This window comes from Hypanus sabinus, chromosome 20, assembly GCF_030144855.1.
Source record: "Hypanus sabinus isolate sHypSab1 chromosome 20, sHypSab1.hap1, whole genome shotgun sequence".
Classification (NCBI taxonomy): domain Eukaryota; kingdom Metazoa; phylum Chordata; class Chondrichthyes; order Myliobatiformes; family Dasyatidae; genus Hypanus; species Hypanus sabinus.
Window position 1 is genome coordinate 1,823,235 of NC_082725.1, and position 22,403 is coordinate 1,845,637.

General features: G+C 41.0%; 1 protein-coding gene across 9 annotated transcripts in view; it reads left to right on the forward strand.

Annotated features, from left to right (window-relative positions):
- The window catches only part of LOC132378224 (protein PALS2-like), a 187,727-nt gene that overhangs the window by 117,308 nt on the left and 48,016 nt on the right, over positions 1 to 22,403 (forward strand). For 8 of the 9 annotated variants that reach the window (XM_059944941.1, XM_059944943.1, XM_059944939.1 and 5 more), the window contains one exon: positions 21,364 to 21,516. In XM_059944941.1, the coding sequence (XP_059800924.1) occupies positions 21,364 to 21,516 (153 nt within the window). Of the gene's footprint in view, positions 1 to 21,129; positions 21,267 to 21,363; positions 21,517 to 22,403 lie in introns of those variants that run through there. The other variant, XM_059944946.1, reaches the window with a different exon arrangement.

A 22,403-nucleotide genomic window follows, 5' to 3' on the forward strand; every position in this document is an offset into this window, starting at 1 on the left:
CCTCCTGGGTGCCGGGGGGATGTTTCTGATTGTGTCCACGATATCTTGAAGAGGGAAGATGAACAGCCAGAGGCCGTGGGACATATTGGTACCAGCAACATAGGTAGGAAAAGGGAGGAGGTCCTGAAAGCAGACTAAAGGGAGTTAGGGAGGAAATTGAGAAGCAGGACCTCAAAGGTGAGTATAGGAATAGAATGAGGTTGAGGATAAATGCATGACTGAGGGATTGGAGCAGGGGTCAGGGATTCAGATTTCTGGATCATTGGGACCTCTTCTGGGGCAGGCGTGACCTGTACAAAAAGGATGGGTTGCAATTGAATCTGAGGGGGACAAATATCCTTGCGAGGAGTTTTGCAAAGGCTATTGGGGAGAGCTTGAACTAGAATTGTGGGGGGGTGTGGGCATTGAACTGAAGTGACGGAGGAAAGGAAGGTTGGCTCACAAATAGAGAAAGCTTGGAGACAGTGTGCAAGGGAGGATAGGCAGGTGATAGAGAAGAGACACACTCAGACTGATGGTTTGAGATGTGTCTATTTTAATGCGATGAGTATTATGAATAAAGCAGATGAACTTAGAGCATGGATCAGCACTTGGAGCTATGGTGTTGTGGCTATTATAGAGACTTGGATGGTGCAGGAGCAGGAATGGATACTTCAAGTGCCAGGCTTTAGATGTTTCAGAAAGGACAGGGAGGGAGGCAAAAGAGGTGAGGGTGTCGCACTGTTGATCAGAGATAGTGTCATGGCTGCAGAAAAGGAAGAAGTTATAGAGGAGTTGTCTACGGTGTCTCTATGGGTGGAAGTTTGGAATTGGAAGGGAGTCAATAACTCTGCAGGGTGTTTTTTTTATAGACCACCCAATAGTAACAGGGACATCGAGGAGCAGATAGGAAGACAGATTCTGGAAAGGTGTAATAACACTGGACAACAAATTTTTTCAAAAGTGTTGCTTCCTCAGAATTTTTTTTGTTTATGATAGACTGCTTGAAGATGAACACAACTATAATTACAGACTACTTGTATCACGTAAGAAATTGAAGAAACAACAAACTAACTTTTATTGAATATAATGTGTTTAATTGCATAATGGTGCTGATGCTTTGCAATAGTTCAACTAAGTTAATATTTTGTTAATGATATTTATTTATACTCAGTGTCTGAGGCTTCTCGCTTAAGTGTCCAAACAATAATTCGCCAGCATTGCTAGATTCCAGTTGCCCTGGTATCTTTTCTCCATGACCGCAATGTCCTGGTGAAACCTTCCACCACGCTCGTCACTAGCAGCACCAAGATTTGCAGGGAAGAAGTCTAAAGGGGAATGCAGAAAATGAATCTTTAGTGACATGTTGCATTTCATGGTTTTATATGCTTGAATCATGCTTTCAACCAGCTGCATGTAATTTGGTGCTCTGCAGATGCCAAGAAAAATTTAAACAACTTCCTTCCGTGTGATTTCCTCTGGTCCCACTAGATGTTCTTCAAATTGCCTGTCATTGATGACCTGTTTGATTTGTGGACCAACAAAATGCTTTCCTTAATCTTGGCATCAGTTATTCTGGGAAGCATTTGTCTCAAATATCAAAATACTTCATATAAATTTTTGTGCCTGGTAATAGTAAATTTCATCCTTACAGTCCTGAATCCAATAATTATTACTAAAACCTGTCCTGCCATTCCACAGCCACGCCGCCTAAGCATGCCCAAGCACACCTGGACAAGATAGGAAACTTTCCAGCTTACATTGTAGGCAACATTTTAATTGATTTGAATTATGAATTGAAATAACAAACAAGTGATTTCAAAAAATGGTGCGTGATAGGGAAATTTCATGGTGATTTTCAAGATCAGTAGCCTAAAATTCATACGATACACCTAGAGGTATTCAGGAAGCAAAATCTTTGTTGTCCAGTGTAATAAGAGGGTTGTTGTGAGAGATTTTTATCTCACAAATATTGATTGACATCTCCCTAGAGTGGGGGTTTCAGATGGGGTGGAATTTGTTTGGTTTGTTCAAGAAGGTTTCTTGATACAATATGTAGATAAGCCTACAAGAGGAGAGGCTGTACATGATCTGATATTGGGAAAGGAACCTGGTCAGGTGTCAGGTCTCTCACTGGGAGAGCATTTTGGAGATAGTGATCATAATTCTACCTCCCTTACCATAGTATTGGAGAGGGATAGGAACAGGCAAGTTAAGAAAATGTTTAATTGGAGTAAGGAGAAATATGAGGCTGTCAGGCAGGAGCTTGGAAGCATAAATTGGAAACACATGCTCTCAGGGAAAGGTGTGGAAGAAATGTGGTAAATATTCAGGCAATATTTGCGTGGGGTTCTGCGTAGCTATGTTCCAGTGAAACAGGGAAAGGATGGTAGGGTACAGGAACCGTGGTGTGCAAAGGCTGTTGTAAATCTAGTCAAGAAGAAAAAAAGAGCTTACAAAAGGTTCAAAAAATGAGGTAATGATAGAGATCTAGAAGATTATAAGACTAACAGGAAGGAGCTTAAGAATGAAATTAGGAGAGCCAGAAGAGGCCATGAGAAGGCCTTGGCAGACAGAATTAAGGAAAACCCCAACGCATTCTACAAGTATGTGAAGAGCAAGAGGGTAAGACGTGAGAGAATAGGACCAATCCAGTGTGATAGTGGAAAAGTCTGTATGGAACCAGAGGAGATGGCAGAGGTACCTAATGAATACCTTGCTTCAGTATTCACTACGGAAAAGGATCTTGGAATGACTTGTAGTGGACTGAAAAGCTTGAGCATGTAGGTATTGTGCTGGAGCTATTGGAAAGCATCAAGTTGGATAAGTCACCAGGACCAGATGGGATGTATCCCAAGCTACTGTGGGAAGCGAGGGAGGAGATTTTTGAGCCTCTGGTGATGATTTTTGCATCATCAATGAGGATGGGAGAGGTTCCAGAAGATTGGAAGGTTGCAGATGTTCTTCCCTTATTCAAGAAAGGGACTCACCCACCAGGAGAAATAACCTTTTCACATCTCCTTTGTCCAACCCTTTCAATATTCAAAATGTTTCTATGAGATCTCCTCTCATTCTTCTATACTCTAATGAATACAGCCCAAGAGCTGACAAATGCTTCTCACATGTTAGCCCCTGCATTCCAGGAATCATCCTCGTAAATCTTCTCTGAACTCTCTCCAACATGAGCACATCCTTTCTAAGATAGGGGGCCCAAAACTGCACACAGTATTCTAAATGAGGTCTCACCAGTGCCCCATAGAGCCTCATCAATACCTCATTACTCTTATACACTATTACTCTTAAAATGAATGCCAACATAGCATTCGCTTTCCTTACTGCCGATCCAACCTGGTGGTTAACCTTTAGGGTATCCTGCACAAGGACCCCCAAGTCCCTTTGCTCTTCTGATTTTTTAATTTTCTCCCCATCCAAATAGTAATCTGCCCAATTATTTCTTCTTCCAAAATGTACAACTGTACATTTCTCAACATTGTATCTCATCTACCATTTCTTTGCCCACTGTCCTAAACTGACCAAGTCTCTCTGCAACCTTTCCATTTCTTCAACACTTCCTGCTCTTCCACCTAACTTGGTGTCATCCGCAAACTTAGCCACAAAACCATCTAATCCATAATCTAAATCATTGATATATAGTTTAAAAAGCAGCGGCCCCAACACTGACCCCTGCGGAACACCACTAGTAACCAGCAACCAACCAGAATAGTATCCCTTTATTCCCACCCTTTGCTTTCTGCCTATCAGCCAGTGCTCCACCCATTTCCAATATCTTTCCTGTAATTCCATGGGCTCTTATTAAGCAGCCTCTTATGTGGCACCTTATCGAAGGCCTTTTGAAAATCCAAATACGCAACATCCACAGCCTTTCCCTTGTCAATCTTATTTGAGATTACCTCAAAAAATTCCAATAGGTTGGTGAGGCAGGATCTTCCCTTCATGAAACCATGCTGGCTTGGGCCTATCTTATCATGTACCTTGAGGTATTTCATAACCTCATCCTTGAGGATCAATCCAATAGCTTTCCAACGATCGGCGTTAGACTAGTAGGTCTGTAATTTTCTTTTTGCTGCCTCCCTCCTTTCTTAAACAGTGGAACTACATTTGCAACCTTCCAGTCCTCCAGAACCATGCCAGAGTCTATTGATTCCTGCAAGATCATTTCCAATGCCTCCACAATCTCCAAAGCCACCTCCCTTGGTGTGGGACTTGCAGAGGGACATGCAGGTGTAGATGTCCATGTTATGTATGTGAGGAGCAAGAAGTGCACTGGACTAAGCATTTTTATTGAGCTGTTTTAGTAATGGTACACACTGGACACGTATATTGTGGGAGCTACGAACTGGGCTCACCAAGATGAAAACGTGTTTACTTGAAAGTCCGTGCAAAAAAAGAGGGAGTTACGTGCTCGACCAGTTGGGGAAGCGCAATCATTGCACTGTGCAATCAATTGTCTGTAAATGCCAGTTCTTGTAATCAATCCAATACGGTTCAGACTATGTATGTTCACATCCTTTCTCTTCATTGGTTTTGGGACACCTGTCAGAGTTCCTGTCAGAATACATATTGTCAACAGTATACACTGTAGTTATTTGCACTGGGAATGAATGGTTGGATAGGATCAGTCAAAGGATATGTTTTGTCCTGGAGTGTTGAGCTTCTTGGTGATGTTGAAGCTGCATTGATCCAGGCAAGCTGAGATTACATTCCTTGCTTGTGTTTTTGGGTTGGTTGCTGCAAGATATCTGAAATAGAAATGTAAAATGCTGGATATGTGCAGGGCTGACAGCATCTGTGGAGAGAGAAATGGATTTAACATTTCAGCCTGTGACCTTTTATCACAACACTTTATTTGCTGAGTCCTTCCAGAGTTTTCTGTTTTCTTGTTGGATTTCTGCTTTTCATTCACTAATTAATGAGACATCTGTCTTGGAGTTTTTATTAATGTAATCGTCATTGATCCTCTTCTGTGACCCCTGCAGTGGCAGGAAAGCTTTTAAAAAAAAAACTGCTTTGTAAGTTGCAGCTTAGTTTTTAATTTGCATCGAGTAATTCATGTTTTAAGGCTTCTGAGCAAACTCAATACACCTGCTAAAATTTTATTCTTGATGATTTGCAAGATACTGAATTACCCAGTTTGTATATTTTCATTTGGTACATAATTTTGGGGGTTGCAGATGATTGAAATTACTTCCCTGTGGTAGCTGTACCAAATGTTCTCTTTTTTTGGCAAGTGCCTTTAATAAATGACAGCATAGCTCCACATTTTGAATTGTCATTGCAGTATGTGCTGTAAACATTTCTGAATATCTGCCAGATGAATTACAATGATGTTGAAGGTTTTACATCCCATAGCACTATGCCCTAGTAGGCATAATCCTTTTATCTTTTCTGATGAAAATCAGGTTTACCAGGTAATTGAGATTGTTTCATTTGCTCTAGGGTCGGTTCTGAGCTTAACACCATTATTTAGAAGGTAGGACAAATATCAGAAACCTGTCAGGAACACATGAGTCAAAAAATAGAGATTTCAACTTTGTTTTGAGGTCTTTGTATCTGTTACAATTCTCATAAAATCAATTCTTACATTTTCTGTTTGGAAAAGTTTGGATGAAATCTGAGCATGACAAATCAAAGTCGAGAACAGTGTTTCCCAACCATTTTTAGCCCAATATCCCCAAAGCACCTTCATACTTGCCAATGCTCCTCTTGGGCACAATATACTTTCTGGCACCTCCATAGTGTAAAAAACATGACTACCATATGCTAACATGAGAAAAATGATTCTGCTTTAAATTTTTATTTGTCTTTAAACCTAGTTTACACAGTACCTGTGTGCAGTACAACAGCTTTGATATCAATGTGCTCCTTGAGCTTGATGGTTTTTAAAAAGTGTTGAAATATCTGATTCAAATTGTGACAGCAAAAGCCTTTAGTCCCCACATGTAACAATGTCTAAGTAGTTTCTGTTCTGTTCTTCAGTTCATTGCACTGAAGCCTCTTTCAACAAGGTAGGAGGATGGACATACAATGAAGAGCAGTTTGGCTCTGCTCCAAAGCTCAGGAAACTTTATATGACAGTGTAGCCACATACCACAAAAACCGCTATTTTTGAAAAGCAATTTTGCTTCTTCTTCATTCTAAATTTCGATAACTTCTTGCAAGTTCTCTTCCACCTTGCAAAGAAATCGGTTAATTACCCAGTCCAGAATTTTCAGATAATTCAAATCCTTGAATCAATTCTGAAAACCCTTCAGTGACTCCAGGTGTAAGCAGTACTCTTGCCAATCACTGTCTGTGGAAGAGAGTGGCGTACTTTCCATGCAGGGAAACTGTGAGAGCATTCTTCTCCCAATGTTTTGCTTATATATTTGAATTTTCTGATTAAAAATGGACACTGCACTTTTTGCCTGGATTAAGTTGAAATTCACACCCTGTAGTTTCCTAATGTTCATTTTGTCACACAGATCGTCTAGGTATGCAATATCCCCACGTAGAATTTTGTCATTATGATGAGCTACAGAGCTATTGCTCAGAGAAATTGATTTTAAAATGCTGGTATCCATTTGGAGAACAGTGGTGAGCACTTCTGATACCGCAGACATTACTAATCTTCCACCAATTGTATGAAATTTTCCACACTTTACTGTCATTTTGGAAATGTTATAAGAAGCAATGAGACCACTATCAAGGTCATTTTGCTTTCTTAGCAAATAACTCAAGTGTATAACTTTTCAAATGCTTCTTAGTATTTAACTAAATACCATAAGCTTATTGAGTAATGCAATGTTAGCATTCATTTCAAGAGGTCTAGAATACAAGAGCAGGGATGTGATGCTGAGATATTATAAGGCACTGGTAAGGCCTCACCTTGAGTATTGTGAACAGTTTTGGGCTCCTTATCTAAGAGAAGATGTGCTGGCATTAGAGAGGATTCAGAGGAGGTTCACAAGGATGATTCCAGGAATGAAAGGTTTATCATATGCGGATCATTTGATAGCTCTGGGTGTGTATACACTGGAATTTAGAAGGCTGTGGGGTGATCTCATTGAAACCTTTCAAATGTTGAAAAGCTTAGACAGAGTAAATGTTGAAAGGATGTTTCCCATGGTGGGGGAGTCGAGGACAAGAGGGCACAGCTTCAGCATTGGGGTGTCATTTAAAACAGATGCAGAGAAATTTCTTTAGCCAGAGGGTTGTGAAATTATGGAATTTGTTACCACAGGCAGCTGTGGAGGTCAAGTCATTGGGCGTATTTAAAACAGAGTATGATAGATTCTTGATTGGACACAGAATCAAAGGTTATGGGGAGAAAACTGGGGAGAGGGGCTGAGGAGAGGTAAAAGGATTAACCATGATTAAATGGTGGAGCAGATTTGATGGACCAAATGGCCTAATACTGCTTCCATGTCTTATAGCCTTATAGTAATACTGTAAGTAGCCTTTACAGGGTGTCTTTTACAAAAGTGTTCCTGCAATCTTGATAGTTTCATGGCTTCATTAGACAGTACAGTATTACAAATAAGACACAAGGGGTGTTGCTGATCTGACTGGAATGTAATAAAACCATACTCCAGGTATCTTAACATTGGATTGACACACCTTCAGTAGTTTCTGTTCCTTGACGGGATAGAATTCAAATCTTCATCAGCTTCTGACTCATAGAGATCATGCCATACGTATTTATCCATCATTAATGGGGCTAACTTAAACTAAAAAATAACACAACTGGGAATGCCTGTTAGATGTTGATGACGGCAGCAAGTTGACCCAGATGGAGTGATGGTCGCAGCACACAAAAGAATGGCAAGGCAAAGATTCAGATTGGAATCTGTATGTTAGTTTGGATAGAGTTGGTGTTTGGCAAGTTACCTTTACAATATTCCAGTTAGAGTGATTGCCCAATGGTGTAAGGTCTCATCATCCCCAAAGAAGGTTCTTGACTGCATTATATAAAGCCACGATTGCTTCAAACACGTCAAGGAGTTCTTGGGGTCCGCAAGTTCACTGATTGATTCTGTTTCACCATTTGGTTCCAGCCAGAGTTCTATTGTTGAATGACCTGTTTTCCATAGATCTGTAGAGAAAGTTGAGAGTACTTTACTTACCAACTATTAAAATACTTATTATCTGTTCCATGCCACGAGTTGGGAGAACTGAATGGTCACCCTGGTTGCTAATTTATGCATTCCCAATAATGTCTGGTTGGTAAGGTTGGATGAGATTGCCGAGTTTCAGGTGAATTTTAGAAAAAGGGAGGAGGTCCTAAAAAAAGAATACAGGGAATTAGGAGGGAAACTGAGAAGTAGGACCTCAGGGGTCGTAATCTTGGAATTGCTGCCTGTGGCACACAACAGTGAGAATAGGAATAGAATGAGGTAGGAGATAAATATGTGGCTGCAGAATTAGAGCAGGAGGCAGCGATTCAATTTCTGGATAATTGGGACCTCTTCTGGGACAGGTGGGACCTGTACAGAAGGGATGGGTTGCATTTGAATCTGGGGGAGACCAATATTCTTGCAGACAGGTTGACTAGAGCTGTTGGGAGTGGATTAAACTAATATGGCAGGGAGATGGGAACCAGAATGATAGAGCTGTGGATGAGCCAGTAGGTTTACAAGTAGATGATGGGTGTAACATGAATGTAAGGAAGGACAAGCCAATGACTGAATACAAATGCAGACAGCAAAGAGTTAGATTAGATCACAGAGGCAAAATTCAAAAGGGCGAAGGATGTGTGACTGAAGGTGCTGTATTTAAATGCACCTAGCATTGGGAATAAGGTGGACAAACGCACGATGCAATTAGAGATTGGTTGGTATGATGTTGTAGGTGTCACTGAGTCGTGGCTGAAGGAAAGCCATAGTTAGGAGGTAAGCACCAAAGGATATACTTTGTATCAGAAGGACGAATAGGATGGCAAAGGCAGTGGTGTAGCTCTGTTGGTAAGAATGGAATTGCATCTTTAAGAAGAAGTGACATGGGGCCAGAGAATGTTGAATCTTTGTGCGTGGAGTTAAGAAACTTCAAGGTTTAAAAAAGCATTATGGGAATCGTATATAGGCCTCTGAATAGTAGCCAAGATGTGAGGTTGAGATTGCAAAGGGAGCTAGAAGAAGCATGTAATAAGGGTAATGACACAATTGTAATGGGGGAATTTCAATATGCAGGGGTATTAGAAAGATGAGGTTGATGTCAGATTTCAAGAGGTGGAATTTGTTAAATGTCTATGAGATGGCTATTTAGAGCAGCTTGTACATGAACCTTCTCGGGGAAGGGCTGTCTTAGATTGGGTGTTGTGTAATAACTTAGATCTTAGGGAGCTTAATGTAAAGGAAAGCCTAGGAGGCAGGATTATGATTGAATTCATACTGCAATTTGACAGTCATGTCAAGAAAACAACCTCTCCCTCAGTGTCACAAAAACAAAGGAACTGATTGTGGACTACAGGATGAATGGAGACAGGCTAACCCCTATTGACATCAATGGATCTGGATTTGAGAGGGTTAACAGCTTTAAGTTCCTGGCAAAAGCATCACTGAGGATCTCACTTGGTTTGTACATACTGGCTGTGTGGTGAAAAAGGCACAACAGTGCCTTTCACCTCAGATGGTTGAAGAAGCTTGGTATGGGCCCCCAAATCCTAAGAACTTTCTACAGGGGCACAATTGAGAGCATTCTGACTGGCTGCATCACTGCTGATATGGGAACTGTACTTCCTTCAATCACAGGACTCTGCAGAGAGCCTAGTGCGTCTGTAGATGTGAACTTCCCACTATTCTGGATATTTGCAGATGGGAATGTAAAAAGAACCGGAAGGATCATTGGGTACCCAAGTCACCCCAACCACAAACTGTTCCAGCTGCTACTATCCGGGAAACAGTACTGCAGCATAAAAGCCAGGACTACAGGCTCCAGGACAGCTTCTTCCACCAGGCCTTCAAACTGATTAATTCATGCTGACACAACTTTATTTTAATGTTATATTGTTGTACATCCTATTTATTTATTGCACATTGCACATTTAAACGGAGACGTAAAGATTTTTACTCGAGTATATGAAGGATGCAAGTAATAAAGTCAATTCAATTCGGAAGCTTAAGTCATATGCATCAGTATTGCAATGGAATAAAAGGAATTAAAGAGGCAAGAGGGAGAGGGGAGCTTACCCAGGTGGATTGGAGGAGGATATTGGCAGGGCTGACACAGAGCAGAAATGGCTGAAGTTTCTGGGAATAGTTCACAAGGCACAGGATAGATATGTTCCATGGAAAAATAGTTCTTAAATAGTTGGGGTAAGCAACTGTGGCCTACCCCTGCCAAAAAAAGGCAGCTAAAAAAGCTATAAGAAGGGAAAAGGTGACATATGAAGACAGACTAGTCAATAATATAAAGCAGGATACCAAAAGTTTTTTCAATTATATAAAGAGTAAAAGGGAGGTGAGAGTTAATATTGGACCACTGGATAATGTTGCTGGTGCGGTAGTAATGGGGGACAAAGAAACGGTAAATGAACTTCATGGATACTTTGCATCAGTCTTCACTGTGGAAGATGCTAACAGTGTGCCAGAGGTCTGTGAGTGTCAGGGAGTAGGAGTGAGAGCCCTTGCTATTCTAAAGGGAAAAAGTGCTAGGCAAACGGAAAGGTGTTAAGGTGGATAATTCACTTGGACCAGATTGACTACATCCCAGAGTCCTAAGAGAGGTTGTTGAAGAGATGACGGTTGCATTGGCCATGATCTTTTAAGAATCACTTGATTCTGGCATGGTCCTGGAAGACTGGAAGATTGCAAATGTCACTCCGTTCTTTAAGAAAGGGAGGAGGCAAAAGAAAGGAAATTGTAGGCCAGTTGACCTCAGTGGTTGGGAAGGTGTTGGAGTTTATTATTAGGAATGAGGTTTCAGGGTACTTGGACACTAATGATAAAGTAAGTCAAAGTCAGCATGGTTTCTGTAAAGGGAAATCTTGCCTGACAAAGAGAGTTCTTTGAGGTACGAACAAGCAAGGTGGACAAAGGGGAGGCAGGAGATGTCAATTATTAGGATTTTCAGAGGGCGTTTGATAAGGTTCCACATGTGAGGCTACTAAACAAGGTAAAATCCTATGGCATTACATGAAGATACTGGCATGGGTAGTGGAATGGTTGACAGGCAGGAGGCAGCGAGTGGGAATAAAGAGGGCCTTTTCTGATCAGCTGCCAGTGACTAATGGTGTTCCTCAGGGGTCAGTATTGGGACTGCTACTTTTCACATTCTTTGTCAATGATTTGGAGAATGGAATTGATGGCTTTGTGGCAAAGTTTGCAGATGATTCAAAGATAGGTGTAGGGTTAGGTAGTGCTCAGGATGTAATGTAAGTGTGAGGTGCTACATTTTGGTAGGAATAATCCAAATAGGACATAATTGGTAAATGGTAGGTCATTGAAGAATGCGGTAGAACAGAATGATCTAGGAATAATGGTGCGTAGTTCCCTGAAGGTGGAATCTCATGTGGATAGGGTGGTGAAGAAAGCTTTTGGTATGCTGGCCTTTATAAATCAGAGCATTGAGTATAGGAGTTGGGATGCAATGTTAAAATTGTACAAGGTATTGGTAAGGCCAAATTTGGAGTATTGTGTACAGGTCTGGTCACCGAATTATAGGAAAGATAGCAACAAAATAGAGAGAGTACAGAGAAGATTTACTAGAATGTTACCTGGGTTTCAGCACCTAAGTTACAGGGAAAGGTTGAACAAGTTAGGTCTTTATTCTTTGGAACGTAGAAGGTTGAGAGGGGACTTGATAGAGGTATTTAAAATTATGAGAGGGATAGATAGAGTTGATGTGGATAGGCTTTTTCCATTGAGAGTAGGGGAGATTCAAACGAGGACATGAGTTGAGAGTTGGGGGCAAAAGTTTAAGGGTAACATGAGGGGGAATTTCTTTACTCAGAGAGTGGTAGCTGTGTGGAACGAGCTTCCAGTAGAAGTGGTAGAGGCAGGTTTGGTATTGTCATTTAAAGTAAAATTGGATAGGTATATGGACAGGAAAGGAATAGAGGGTTATGGGTTGAGTTGCGGGCCAGCGGGACTAGGTGAGAGTAAGCGTTCGGCATGGACTAGAAGGCCGAGGTGGCCTGTTTCCGTGCTGTAATTGTTTTATGGCTATGCAATTGCAGCTGGACTTGGACAAATTGGAACAATGGACAAAAAGGCGATAGATGGAATGCAGTGTTGGGAAATGTATGATGATGCACTTTGGTAAAAGGAACAATAGTGCAGAATATTATCTAAGTGGGGAGAAGGTTTAAACTTAATCTGGGAATATATGTCCATAATTAATTTCAAGTGGCAGATAAGATTGTAAAGATAGCTTTTGGTACATTGGCCAAATTTCGATAGGTACATAGATGGCAGGGCTATAGAGGGGTAAGGTCTGGGAGAAGACAGCTTATATGGTTTGGCATGGACTAGATAGGCAGACGGGTCTGTTTCTGTGCTGTACTTTCCTATGACTCTATGATAGGAACATTGATGTATTAAAGGATCTTCGTGTGTGTCCTCATCTCCCTGAAAGTTGCAACAGAAGTAGATAAAGAAGTTATGGCAGGCTTGCCTTCATTGGGACATTGGGTATAAATTTAGGAGAGTCATGTTGCAGCTGTGTGAGACTTCGATCGTATTAGAGTATTATGTATACTTCTAGCCTATTACAAGAAGAATGTGGAAGCTTTGTAGAGAGTGCAGAAGAGGTTTAATGAGAACTTACCGTGGTGAGCGAGAATTAGCAATAAGGAGAAGTTGCACAAACCTGGATTGTTTTTTAAGCACTGGGCACGGAGGGGCTAACTGATAGATGTCTATAAAGCTGAGAGACAGGACAGTCTTTTTCCAGGATGGAAATGTCAAATATTGCCTTAAAGGAAGAGGGAGAAGTTTAAACTATAAATGTAAGGAAGTTTTTTTTAAACAGAATGGTAGACCCTTGCAATATGCAGTCAGGGGGACTGGTGGGAGCTGATACAATAGTGACATTTCAGAAGCATTTTTACTGGCAAGGAATGGAGGCATATAGATCATGTGTGCGCAGATATAGTTAAATTTGGCAACATTGTTGACATAGTTATTGTGGACCTAAATGGCATCTTCCTGTGGTGTATGGTTTTGTGTTAGAATTAGTAACTCAGATGCACTCAGCTTGGTATTTAGACGTTGGTTGGGATATGTATTGAAAACATATCTCACATTTCATTGATTTACAAAAAATTCAAAATATAAAGTAAATCTATGATTAAAGTACATATACGTCACACCTACCCTGAGATTCATTTTGTTGCAGGAATTCACAGTAGAACAAAGAATTACAATAGAATCAATGAAAAACTATGCTAATAGACTGACAAACAAGCAATGTGCAAAATAAGACAAACTATGAACGTGCAAAAAAATCAAATAATAAATAATGCTGAGTGTACGTTGGGAGCACATGTAAATTTCTGATTCATATATTTGACAGGCAATAATCCAAGCTGGAAGCATAATTTTGGTACACCCTTTAATTAAAGTCTTTAATATGCACTGTCCCAATCCTAAAATAAGAAATGTATGCTTTTCCTTGTCATTAAGTGCAATTTATTAAACTAGCTTGTATTCCTTTTTATATGCAAAGAATAGACTTTTCCTTAGGCACCTTGACACATTAATGGCTCTGCTGGTATCTGTTTTATTTAAATTAGTGACACTAGAAAATGCTGGAATGCTTAATATTTAATCTTTCAGGTCAATAGCGCTTCATGAAAACTTGGAAAGAGGAAAAGCAGTTGCAGGATGATGAGGCAGAAGATGAGATCCGTGTTGATGCGATAGATTTAAAAGTTCCATGTACTTTTCTATGAAAGAGCAATATTAAATAACCTTAGCACTTGGGGTTTGTGTGATGTGTATCATCTGTGTATTCACTTTTAATTTGATTTCCCCTGGACCTTGTGGCTTAAATGAGGTGTAACACTTAGATGTACCTCAGGTATATTCATGGATTAGGCTTGTAGCCACTTGGGATTGTGAGAGTGGATAGGAAGATGGACTTGAGGTAAAGGATCAACCATGGTAATGAATGCACAGCCAAATAGTGTACATCTGATATTTCTGTCTATATTCCTATTAACAGCGAGAAGTAGCAAGAGGAATATATTTTTCTTGATTACTTGTCAATGTGGTAGCAATGGAGCATGGAATTCATTACTGCAGCACCACAATCCCTTCTCCCCAACCCTCACTGCCCAAACTGTTGCCTTCATTCCCTCTGACCTTTGTGGACCCATACACCCTTTGTCCCACTTTTGGCAGCTCTGTGTACCAGGTCACATCTATTCTCAACCTCTTTGTCCTTTTCTGTCTTTCCAGCTCTATGACCAATTTTTTGATCCCTATTCCTAATATTTCCTCTTTTGTCTCTGCATGTATTTTTGTCTGATTTGTCAAACGTTGCTACCATTACATTTGCAGAGTAGGTCATCTAGCCCAACAGGTCTGTGCTAGTATTTGTATTCTATGCCAGTCTCTTTAACTGGGTCTTTTGTTTCCATTCTCCCTTGTATTTTTTTATCTTGTTCAAGTTCAATTTCAGTTTATTGTTTTTCAAATGCATACTGTTAAATAAAACAATCACTGGACCAAAATGCACTACACGGTACATATAACTCACACACATAACATGTAAGGTAATAATACCACTAGTAAATTAACAAATAACGTACATTTACGGCCCTAGTTAAAAAGTAAGCAGTTATAACACTGCTCAATGCTTTATACATGGTAGCAGCCACTAAAATGCTGTTCTTTGAATAGGAATTAATGTGGAAAGAAGCCTTCTATCTCAATTGGTTGTAGAAATACTCATAACACTATTCCAAAAAAGTAGATGGAAGTGATCCTTCATGTTCTGGCCAATATTTATATCCTCCTGTCAACAGTTCATAAGTGAATTTTGGCACCTGAAGTTTTACTGAAGCTGTTTTGCTGTGTGCACACTGGCTGCTGTTGAATATAGTGTTGATGTACAGAAGGATCTAAGAGTCCAAATCCATAGCTCCTTGAAAGTGGCTACACAGGTTGATAGGATGGAATAGAAGGAATATGGCATGCTTGCTGTTAATTGAGTTCAAGAGTTGGGAAGTTGTATTTCAGCTGTGTAAAACTCTACTTAGGCTGCATTTGGAGTATCGCATTCAGTTCTCATCTTCCCTTTGTAAGAAGGATGTCAAGGCTTTGGCGAGGATGCAGAAGAGGTTTGCCAGGATGCTGCCTGTATCAGAGGACATGTGCTATAAGGGGAGGCTAGATTAATTACGGTTATTTCCTCTGTCATAGCAGAGGCTGAGGGAAGGTCTGTAAACTTTTACAATCTTAAAGGTTTATAAGATTGAGGCATGGATTGAGTATATAACCAGTATCTTTTTTCATAGAAACATAGAAAACCTACAGCAAAATTCAGGCCTTTTGGCCCACAGCTGTGCCAAACATGTCCTAACCTTGGAAATTACCTAGGGTTACCCATAGCACCTCTATTTTTCTGACCTCTAGGTACCTGTCCAGGAGTCTCTTAAAAGTCCCTATCGTATCCACCTCCACCACAGTCGCCGGCAGCCCATTCCACGTACTCACCACTCACTGCGTTTAAAAAAAAACTTAACTCTGACATCTCCTATGTATCTGCGTCCAAGCACCTTAAAACTGTGCCCTCTCGTGTTAGCCTCTGACTATTCACAAACTAATTAACTGGTAAACATCCATGACTACAGCAATGGACCTTGTGGGATGCTACTTAACTAGCTTTTAGTCTGAGCAGTCATATTTTAACCCCCTGATTTTGCAAACATGAGGAAATCTGCAGATGCTGTGAGTTCATACAACCTTCACCTTTACCTGTGAGTCGGCTGGAGTGCCCAGACTGTCCTTCCAGTGAGTCAGCTGGTGTGGTATACTGTGTCCGGTGCTCCCGGTGTGGCCTTTTATATATTGGTGAGACCCGACGCAGACTGGGAGACCGTTTCGCTGAACACCTACGCTCGGTCTGCCAGAGAAAGCAGGATCTCCCAGTGGCCACATATTTTAATTCCACGTCCTATTCCCATTCTGATATGTCTATCCATGGCCTCCTCTACTGTCAAAATGAATCCAAACTCAGGTTGGAGGAACAACACCTTATATACCGGCTGGGTAGCCTCCAACCTGATGGCATGAACATTGACTTCTCTAACTTCCGTTAATGCCCCTCCTCCCCTTCTTACCTCATCCCTGACATATTTAGTTGTTTGCCTGTTCTCCATCTCCCTCTGGTGCTTCCCCCCTCCCTCTTTCTTTCTCCTGAGGCCTCCCGTCCCATGATCCTTTCCCTTCTCCAGCTCTGTATCACTTTCGCCAATCACCTTTCCAGCTCTTAGCTTCATCCCATCCCCTCCAGTCTTCTATCATTTCGCATTTCCCCCTCACCCCACTACTTTCAAATCTCTTACTATCTTTCCTTTCAATTAGTCCTGATGAAGGGTCTCGGCCCTAAATGTCAACAGTGCTTCTCCTTATAGATGCTGCCTGGCCGGCTATGTTCCACCAGCATTTTGTGTCTATTGTTTAACTCCTGATTTTGCTCTCTTTTACAACTATCTTGCTATCCAATCTATTATTTGTTATCTGTCTCCATGTTTTTTGACTGCAGTTACAAGCCTAACATGTGGTTGATCAACAGCTTTTTCCAAATCAAATGTCTGGGTGTTTATTCTCTTTGAAGAACCTAAGGTTAGTTTCTACATTACAGTTGTTTGAAGAACAGACAGTTGCTGTGTTGGAAAAATGAACATACTTATGTGAAGTTATTTTTGGCTTATTTCAGCACGTTTGAAGGCGGTGGTGATCTTATAATGGGATCTTTGTTCCTGTCCGTTATCCATAACCTTAAATCATGGCCCCTCTGGAAAATGCTCAACACTTCAGCTGTAAAGCATTTACAGTATACAGGATACTGTTTTAAAACTCAGATGACTTCAAAGTCCGTTGGTGGCTTTGGGTGACTGGCCAGCTCACTCCATCCAGTTTTCGATTTCCTCCATGCATGAGGTAGTTGTCCTATCTCAAGTTATTTTCATCCCCACATTCCTGGATCAGGACTAACTTTAGTTAGGTTGATGATCCAGTAGTGCCCATCTTCAAAGTCGACCATCTATACATGGCAAAGATTGGTTCTGTGTTATACATTAAGAACATAGGTAAGTACAGCACAGTACAGGCCTTTCAGTCCACAATCTTATGCCAGTGTTTTAACCTACTCTGGATCAATAAAACCCTTCCCTCCCACATAGCCCTTTGTTTCCTATCACCCATGTGCCCATCTAAGAGTTTCTTAAATGTCCCTAATGTATCTGCCTCTACCATCACCCCTGGCAGGGTGCACTCCCACCACTTCTGAAATTACACCCCCCGCCCCCATCACCTTAAAATTATGCCCTTTTTCTATTTCCCACTAGGGATTAATAATGTATTTATTATTATTTTTATTACTATTATTATTATTATTATTAGCCATTTCAGATCTAGGAAAAAGTCGCTGGCTGTCCACTCTATCTGTGTTTCTTATCATCTTGTAAACCTCTATCAAGTTACTGCTCATCTTTCTTTGCTTCAAAGCAAAAAGCCCTGGCTTGTTCTGTCTATCGTCAAAAGGTATGCTCACTAATCCAGCAGGATCCCGGTAAATCTCTTCTTCAGTCTCTCTAAAGCTTCCACATCCTTCCTGTACTTCCTGGCCAGTAGTGAACACAATATTGCAAGAGTGATTTAACCAGGCTGCAGCATTACCTCAAGCTCTTGAATTCAATCCCCCAATTAAGTCTGGTGGCGTATTGTCATGAGGGGCAAGCAGGTGATGGGACTTACTTAACAGCCAACAGGCTGAGTATCCAATCATTAGGGTTGCAAAATCAGAAAGGATAGCGAATACGGTACTCAAGGTATTGTATCTAAATGTTCTTCTTTCAGTTAGCCCTGACGAAGGGTCTCAGCCCGAAATGTCAACTGTACTTCTTCCTCTAGATGCTGCCTGCCCTGCTGCGTTCCACCAGCATTTTGTGTGTGTTGCTTGGATTTCCAGCATCTGCAGATTTCCTCTTGTTTGCATATCTAAATGTGTGTACTATAAGAAATAATGTGGATGATCTTGTTGCAATATTACAGATTGCCAAGTATGATGTTTTGGCCATCATTGAATAGTGGATGAAAGATGGTTGTAGTTGGGAGCTGAATGTCCAAGATTACACATTATATCGGAGGGATAGGAAGGATAGTGTGGCTCTACTGGTAAAGAATAGCATCAAATCAGTAGAAAGATGTGCCATAGGATTGGAAGATGTTGAATCCTTGTGGGGTGAGTTAAGAAACTGCAAGGGTAAAAGAACGTTGATGGCAATTATATGCAGGCCTCCCAACAGTGGCTGGGAGGTGGACCACAGGTTACGACAGGAAATAGAAAAGGCGAGGCAAAAGGGCAAAGTTATGTAGTCATGGGAAATTTTAAAATGTAGGTCAATTGAGTAAATCAGGTTGGTAACAGATCTCAAGAGAGTGAATTTGTTGAATACCTAAGAGATAGCTATTGAGAGCAGTTTGTCGTTGAGCATTTACATGAGGTATTATGTAATGAATTGGAGGCGATTAGGGAGCTTAAGGTGGAAGAACCCTTGGGAACCAGTGATCACAATATGATTGAGTTCAACTTGAAATTTGATAGGGAGAAAGTAAAGTCTGATGTAGCAGTATTTTAGTGGAGTAAGGGAAATTACAGTGGTATGAGAGAGAAGCTGGCCAAAGTAAATTGGAAGGGGCTGCTGGCAGGTATGTCAGCAAAGCAGCAATGGCATGCATTTCTGGGAAAAAATGAGGAAGGTGCAGGACATGGTGTATTCCAAAAATGAAGAAATACTCAAATGGTAAAATAGTAGAACTGTGGCTGACAAAGGAAATCAAAGCTACTGTAAAAGCAAAGAAAGGGCATACAATAAAGCAAAATTAGTGGGAAGATAGAGGATTGGGAAGTTATTAAAACTTACAGTGAGCAAATAAGAAAATCATTAGAAGAGAAAAGATGAAATATGAAAGCAAGCTAGCAAATAATATCAAAGTGGATAGTAAAAGTTTTTTCAAGTATGTTAAAAATAAAAGAGAAATGAGAGTGGATATAGGACCGCTAGAAAATGAGGCAGGAGAAATAATAACAAGGGACAAGGAGATGGCTGATGAACTAAATAAGTATTTTGTGTCAGTTTTCACTGTGGAAAACAGTAGGAATATGCCTGATGTAGTGTGTGAAAGAAGAGAAGTGGGTGCAGTTGATGTTACAAGAGAGAAGGTGTTCAAATAAAGGTACATAAATCACACAGACCAGAGCAACTGCACCCAAGGGTTCTGAAAGACGTAGCGTTAGAGATTATGGTGGCATTAGAAATAATCTTACAAAAATCATTGGACTCCAGCATGGTGCCAGAGGACTGGAAAATTGCAAATGTTACTGTACTGTTTAATAAAGGAGGAAGGCAGCAGAAAGAAAATTATAGACCAGTTAGCGTGACCTCAGTGGTTGGGAAGATGTTAGAGTCCATTGTTAAGGATGATGTGATGGAGTACTTGATGACACAGGACAAGATGGTACAAAGTCAGCATGGTTTCCTTCAGGGAAAATCCTGCCTGACGAACCTGTTGGAATTCTTTGAGGAGATTACAAGTAGGATAGATGCAGTGGATGTTGTATATTTGGACTTTGATGAGGTGTCACACATAAGGCTGCTTACCAAGTTGAGGGCCCATGGTATTACAGGAAAGTTACTAATATGGTTAGAGCATTGGCTGATTGGTAGGAGGCAGCGAGTGGGAACAAAAGGTTCCTTTTCTGGGTGGCTGCCAGTGACTGCTGATGTTCTGCAGGGGTTGGTGTTGGGTCCACTTCTTTTTATACTGTATAAAAATGATTTAGATGATGGAATAGATGGCTTTGTTGCCAAGTTTGCAGATGATACGAAGATTGGTGGAGAGGCAGGTAGTGTTGGGGAAACTGGTGGGATGCAGAAGGACTTAGACAGATTAGGAGAATGGGCAAGAAAGTTGCAAGTGAAATACAATGTTGGAAAATGCATGGTCATGCACCTTGGTAGTAGAAATAAATGTGTGGACTATATTCTAAACAGGGTGAAAATGCAGGAATCTGAAGTGCTGAGGGTTTTGGGAGTCCTTGTGCAGAGCACCCTGAAGGTTAATTTGCAGGTTGAGTGGATGGTGAGGAAGGCAAATGCCATGGTAGCATTCATTTCAAGAGGTCTAGAACATGAGCAAGGATGTGATGCTGAGGCTTCATAAGGTACTGGTAAGGCTTCACCTTGTGTATTGTGAACAGTTTTGGGCCCCTCATCTTAGAAAAGTTGTGCTGGCATTGGAGAAGGTCCAGAGGAGGTTCACAAGGATGATTCCAGGAATAAAAGGGTTATTATATGATGATGCCTCTGGGTCTGTACTTGCTGGAATTCAGAAGGATGAGGGGGATCTCATTGAAACCTTTCAAATGTTGAAAGGCCTTGACAGAGTAGATGTGGAAAGGATGTTTCCCATGGTGGGAGAATCTAGGGCAAAAGGGCACAGCCTCAGGGTAGAGGGGCACCCTTTCAAAACAGAGATGTGGAGAAATTCCTTTCGCCGAAGGGTGGTGAATTTGTGGAATCTGTTGTCACATGCAGCTGTGGAAGCCAGGTATATTTAAGGCAGAGACTTATAGGTTCTTGATTGGACATGGCCTCAAAAGTTATGGGGAGAAGGCAGGGGAATGGGGTTGAGGAGAAGATTTAACAAAAAAGACCAGCCATGATTGAATAGCGGAGCAGACTCGATGGGCCAGATGGCCTAATTCTGCTCCTATGTCTTATGGTGTAATGGAGGCCAATATGCCATACGTCTTCTATCTTGAATTATCCTCATCCCCACATTTGAGTCATGACTAACTTTAATTAGGATGATGTTCTGTTTGTGCCCAGATTCAAAGTCATCCATGGGTCCTTTGCTGAACATTAAGAAAATGTTCCATAATAACCAGTTCTTCTTCGAAAAGTGAACAAGTTCAGGGTGTGGTGCACTGAGGTTTGAAGCGGCATGATGAAGGTGATTGGTGGGAGAAGAAATTATATATTTAGTACAGCATCCTGATGCCCAATACGTACATGAAAATTCCTTATTGAATAATTGATGCAGTGTTGTTCAGCAAAGGTGGGAATGATCACAGAATAATGTTGAAAGTTTATTGTGAAATGCGTGAATGTTTTAGAAATTTTGTTACATTAATGGTTTTTGTAAATGTTTTCAGTCACTTTTGGAAGCCCATGATTTAGTTGCATCAAAGTGCTATGAAACACCACCCTCAAGCCCCAGTCTCCTAAACGATTCCTTGTGTAACCAGACGGCATCAGGGGATGCAGTTCGTATGATTGGAATTCAGAAGAAAGCCGGTGAGCCTTTGGTAAGTCTCTTTGGGGGAGAAATTGAAATGTGATAGTGGACTATTTTCTTCTTTATATATTTAGAATTTAGTATCTGTGAAACTGAAGTTTCAAAGGACATTTATTATCAAACTATGTATGCAGTGTACAACCCTGAGATTCATCTTCCTATAGACAGCCATGGAACAAAGAAAAATCTGGGTCCTGTTCAAAGAAAAATATCACCTCCCCCCACCAAATGTGCAAGGAAAAAAAAGCATATTGTACAAATGGCAAAATAGATTTAAAAAAAAACGAAGATCACGGAATGTAAAACACAAAATCAATAGTCCAGGCATATTCAGTTCAGTTTTGCGTTGTGTCATTTGTTATCTGCAGGTTGCCTGATCAAAGCCACCCAAAACAGCAACAAGTAAAGGAGCGACCAGAAACACATCATAACATGTACTACAGAATACACTCTTCAAACCAAGTTGATTAAACCATGTCCAACATCCAGGATTCCAGCACAATCGTCTGTCAGCATAGAACATGAGGGAGAGAGAAACCATTCGAATGCAGGTCTTCCTCTGCAGAGAGCAGGAGGGAGAGAGGCACTGTCACATGCAGACACCTTCTGGCAGCAGTGAGCGAGAGGCTAAAAGACAGTGCTGAACACCTGCTCGCCTTCCACTCTCACCTCGATGATTTCAATTTTTCACAGTGCTTTAATTGGTGTGAAACTGAGTCAATTGTGGGCTTGAGCCCCACCTCCAGGTTTCTTGGCTCCAAACTGCACACTTTGCTTAAAACCAACCTCATCAAATCCCCTCGTAGACAGCAAAGTGCCAGATCGCTCAATTAGTCCAAAAGCACACCACCAAAATGTAGGTCACAGGCTCTAACTTCAGCAGAACCACGTCTGAAA